Below are 5,000 nucleotides of genomic sequence, written 5' to 3' on the forward strand. Positions count from 1 at the left end.
CTCGAAACACCGGAACGAAACCACCAAAACCACCGGAACCACTGAAACAACGGAACGAACCCAGCGAAACGAAACCACCGGAACACAAGAAACAGCTATAAAAACTTGAACAAAACAGACTCGATTGCAGTATAAAATTTGACCTCCGGGCTGATTGTCGCTTATAATCATTTCTCGAATGGTTTCCTTCAAGGTTCCTGTTTCGGTTGCTGTTTATTCACAATCTTTGCAGATTCCCTAAGCACACCAGAAGATTCTTTCGTTTCATTATTTTTCCTTTCTTAAGGACGTTCGCGCTAATTGTTTGTGCGCAACGTTACTGCGCAGGTAACGCGACTGTAATATGTCACGCATTACTTCGAGCATTAGTGAAGTTGAGGTTTTAAAACCTTTGCAAAAACCATGAACGATAAGTCTTGCACAGCGTTGGATCAGAGAAGATCGTGATCAGTGAAAATTGATTTAAAATATTTATGAAAGTCAAGTAGACTACTGCACGACTGATATTCGCGAGGTTTTATCAGTCGTGCACTAGTCTACTTGATTTCATACAAGTTTTTCAAGCATCAGTCAAAATAACATGGCGACAAAAACGCCGAGGAAAAAATTCCAGGCCGGCAAAAGAATGGCACATTTATTTCCGAATCATCATGAAACTTCAAAGAGAAGTGAGCGGGAGGATGGAAAAGCTCTGGAAAAGGTAGCTGATCGAGTAGACTAGTGGCTGAAAGTTTGGAAAACTCGAGGACGAACCGTTGCGTAAATTTAATGGGGCTGTTTCTTTTTAATGTTTTTATTACCCTACGAACTTAAGTTCAAAGTGAATGCATGTTTTTAAAGTTCTTTTCCTTTACTTTCGTGAAAATTGAGCAGTATTTTCGTCCTCGTCTGCTTGAATAGTGCGGACCTGCGTGGAAACAATCAGCGACTGAATTTAAAAAAAAACACACTCCAGAGGATGAGCATGACGGCAGTGGAGAGATATTATACAAAACACCAACCAAATGAAGATGACCCCAGCTTAAAACTTCGTTGCTATGCTCGAGAAAGGTTTTTTTTTTCGGTAAAAACCTTTCATCTCTTCAACGATCGATCCTCTCTTGGGTTCCAGTCCTTGCCCGACAGGTCACGGACAAGGGGTCACCGAACTTTTCCAAGAGCTTTGCAAAATCACATCGATTTTACTCGTTCAGATCATCGGTGACCCCTATTTTTTTAATCATGAATCACTTACTTTACTTACTATCTACAAAATATGATGAAATGAAAAAATTCTCACCGTAAGAAGTTATCTTTTTTTAACATTTTCTTTCCTCGTGCCATCGAATTCTGGTAGTGGTTGCAACGGATAGAGCTTACGAAAACGCTCGTCGAGGATGAACTCTACTGTTTACCACATCCCTAGCGGCATACATCTAAAAGTCTCACTCCTAAAAAACCTATGCACGGAAACTTTCACTCCAACAGTTTATTTTTATGATTTTCGATGGATGAGCAGATGAGCCTACATCTCGCTATTATGACCGATTTCTCGAAATTAAGGCATTTTTCCACTGCCATTTTCTCCGAAAGAAAGTTGGTGACCCCCATTTTTTTTTTTCATTTTTGGAGTAAGTACTTTATGACCTAACTCTAGGCGAGAAATGAAGAAAATCTCACCGTAGGAAGATTTTGGCGCGAACGTCCTTAACTTAGGGCGCGTTCGATTGACCCTATTCCGGAATGAGAATACGTGAAGTGATGATTTAAAACGGTAGGTCTGGCGTTTTGAAGCAACAAGGATGATAAAGATATGTTTAAAATAGCATTTTAGCAAGTGTTTGACAATTTTCATGTGAATCTCCGTAAAAACGAAGGATTTCTAACTTCTATTTCATGTGTTCCTATTCCGGAAAAGGGACAACCGAACCCACCCTTAGTCTCCCTCGCAGCCGTTTTTAGTCTCGTCTCGCAACGCTCCTCCTCCTCTAGCGGAGAGAATAAAAATACGACTTAATTTAAGTTACACGGTTCTTGAGGGAGTTTAGTGTACCCAACTTCTTCGGTACAAGATTTTAACTTTTGAAATTGAAGAACAAGTCAACTCTAGACAGTGATAATAGCTTTTCTAATCATCTTCATCTTTTTTCTCAGTTCTGGAAAGAAATCATCTTTTAATTAAGGAGAAACGAGCCATTTGCTTACATGCGGTATCTTTGGTATGCAGTGAAAAGGGTTAAACAAATCGTAGTTACTAAAACAAGGAATGACCTACAATGAGCAACAATGACCTACTACAATGACCTACAATGGTCTACAATGGCTTACAGTGATCTACAATGACCTACAATGAGCTACATTATAAGCTAAAATTAGCTAATGACCTACAATGAGCTACAATGAGACGTCCTCTCGTAGCTTCTCGTGGGATGCTCCATAGCAAGAGTACACTAACTGTTGAAAGTTTTCTCAGTCCACGGTCGATGACAGATAAAAGCAATTTTCGGCGTCAGCTGAGCAGGCAGTGGAAAATATGACTTAAGTCAATCATGAGTAGGTGATTGGCATGTTGACTATTCACAGTGCAGCTACATGTAAATGCGAGATAAGGCATATAAGGCCAAGAGGGATTACTCGCTGCAAAATGCCGTCTGTGGAACGAAAGAAATGTACTGTGGAGCTGAACATCTCCCTCGAAGACAGACGACACAGGCTGATAAAATATAGAAGACCACCTCTTTCAGCTTTGGTGCCATAACTACAGGTTATCCCCATGTGAGAGTGGATTGGGAAGCCGGAGTACTTGTAATTGACACTGCTAGATAATAAGTAGCACCGCTAGAAAATAAGTAGCAATGCTAGATAAATAAGTGACAGTGCTAGATAAGTATATAGTTTTTGGAATGCATGTCCCTTTTAGGAAACCGTACATTACTGAGTGTCCTCTTAATTTTAATTTCTCGTTAGTTCAAAATGACTGGAGTCCAGAAATACAGGCTATATATGAATGTCATTCGAGGGTCCCTAGCCTCTCAATAAAATTCTCATGCAAACATACACAGAACCCTAACCGGGCTGGAAAAACAATCCTTGCCTCAACGCCAGCAGCAATGTCACCTTCTTCTTCGCTATAATTGCGTGAATGCACCATTTGAACAATTCATCATCAGTTCTAGCAGTATCACGGAATAAGTTTCACCCAAACACTTCGAATGAAAATTCAGCTCGGTGGTAGAGGATCCGAGCTATCAGTCGGAAAGTCGTAGGGTCGAATTCTGCCGGAGATCTCAGTCTTTTTCCGAATATCTCCGAGCAAACAATCGCCGGAGGTATGTTGTAAAGAGGAAGTTGGCTTAAATGGGTCTCCTCGTGATGTTTATATAGTGAGCGTTAACCGTGCTCCACCAGATTAGCTAAAGTCGGATGTGATTAGCGCATCATGGCAGGTATTTCGTGTTTCCCTATGTTCGGTTGAGAGCTATCTTCAAAGTGGTCAGCTCAACTACTGTTGACCGCAACTTGAGCATCCGGCAATGCATTTATCCGTGATATAGAACTCATCTGGAAAGACTGACGTTGTCTCTCACTATTCTTGCGACACCAGATTTGCGCGGCTTTCCGAAACTCTTGCATTCGTAAGGTGTAAATTAAAGGATTTACAAAGGAATTGGCGTAGAACAAGACATTTATGGACTGGTGGATATTTAATTTCGCCGTTGGGGAAAGTCCGTTGAATCCTCTTACACCGAGGACGGCGTCAAAAAACCAGGGAAGAATAGCCAGTGTACTGAGAGCAGTGACGATGAACAACGTGACTGTCAGCTTCCTATCGGAGGCCCTTGCACCAGATAGCTGTGGAAGGACGTTTCTTTTTACATTAAAAGTAATAATCATGTAGGAGACTATAATGATCAAAAGGACAATTATAATGAGTGAAGCCCAAACGATTTGGCTGGCTTTTGAGTCAGTAAGGAATAGCGCAGCATCTACGGACGCTGGGATAAGAGCTAAAAGCCAAATGCAAATAACTGCTTTTAAGTAAACCGAGTTCATCATTCGAGAGTGTCTGAAAGGAAAAATAGTTGCATGGAGGCGTTCCAACGACAGCAAGGCAAGATTGAGCAGGGAGCAAGCTGTAAACGCGTTGTCGAAGTACAACACTGTGAATTTTCTCCAACTGAATCCACTGTCAGGTTTAAAGGTTAGGGTATGGTAAATATGCATGGGCCCTGACAATCCCCCCACCAGTAAATCAGCCACAGCCAGGTTTATGATCAGGTACGTAGTGCGCTTGCGAATGTGGTCATCTCTTGCAAAGGTGATGATAGTAAAGCCGTTTATTAGAAATATGACGGCAAATTCAGTGACGTAAACTGCAAGCCACGTGTTATTCAACCTCGTCGAAGGATCATGTGTTCCTGTTTCATTCGGCATTCTCAAGTTGTCTGGCCTTTTCTGTTGTCCTCGTGCATTCTAAAAGACGAAAATTAAAGGAAAGATTAAAACGGTTCATGGTAAAGATTGGTCTAAGGTTTTCCAAAAGTGTCTTATCCTTTTTATTTTTTAGGAATATGTGAGATTATTCCACGTCTCTGGCTAATAGAATAATCTCACTTATTCCGAAAAAAGATATACGATATTCCAGTCTTATCAGAGCTAAATCCTCCTAAAATGGCGTGCTCAAGCAGTGCAGTGAATGACTCAGTTATTCTTACCGAAGATGACATTCCCGGAGCCTCGTTAGCTGGGCTAAATCCTTCTTCGCTGAAGAATGAAGAGTTGCGGTTTTGGTTACGCGATGCGGTGTCGTGGGGATTCCCTTAAACTTAAAACAAAACCTTTGCTTGTAAAACGGTAATCACAAGGCTTTGATTTTAAATAGTAGTAAAACAGTTGATGTTTTTCAATCGATTTTCAAGGTTTATCAGTTACCCTTTTTTAAAAATGCGCGTTGCGGAGTGGAGGAATACGTGAAAAGTGGACGCGATCAAATGGTGATAGATCCTGATCCGGACAAAATT

At 41.0% G+C, this 5,000-nt stretch overlaps 2 protein-coding genes across 3 annotated transcripts in view; one reads left to right on the top strand and one right to left on the bottom strand.

The window, feature by feature from the left end:
• Nucleotides 1-36, top strand: part of LOC137980367 (uncharacterized) — a 6,974-nt gene extending 6,938 nt beyond the window's left edge. For both annotated transcript variants that reach the window (XM_068827789.1, XM_068827800.1), the window contains one exon: nt 1-36. This exon is cut by the window's left edge and continues 610 nt beyond it. The gene's annotated coding sequence lies outside the window, so the exon portion shown is untranslated.
• Nucleotides 37-1,885: 1,849 nt separating this feature from the next.
• The window catches only part of LOC137980381 (alpha-1A adrenergic receptor-like), an 8,609-nt gene continuing 5,494 nt past the window's right edge, over nt 1,886-5,000 (bottom strand). The window contains exons 2-3 of the mRNA XM_068827820.1: nt 4,695-4,804; nt 1,886-4,452 (exon numbers count right to left, since the gene is read on the bottom strand). Of these exons, the coding sequence (XP_068683921.1) occupies nt 3,478-4,452; nt 4,695-4,706 (987 nt within the window). The 5' untranslated portion in view covers nt 4,707-4,804 and the 3' untranslated portion in view covers nt 1,886-3,477. The remainder of the gene's footprint in view (nt 4,453-4,694; nt 4,805-5,000) is intronic.

Source organism: Montipora foliosa, chromosome 1 (genome assembly GCF_036669935.1).
Source record: "Montipora foliosa isolate CH-2021 chromosome 1, ASM3666993v2, whole genome shotgun sequence".
In the NCBI taxonomy this organism is placed as follows: domain Eukaryota; kingdom Metazoa; phylum Cnidaria; class Anthozoa; order Scleractinia; family Acroporidae; genus Montipora; species Montipora foliosa.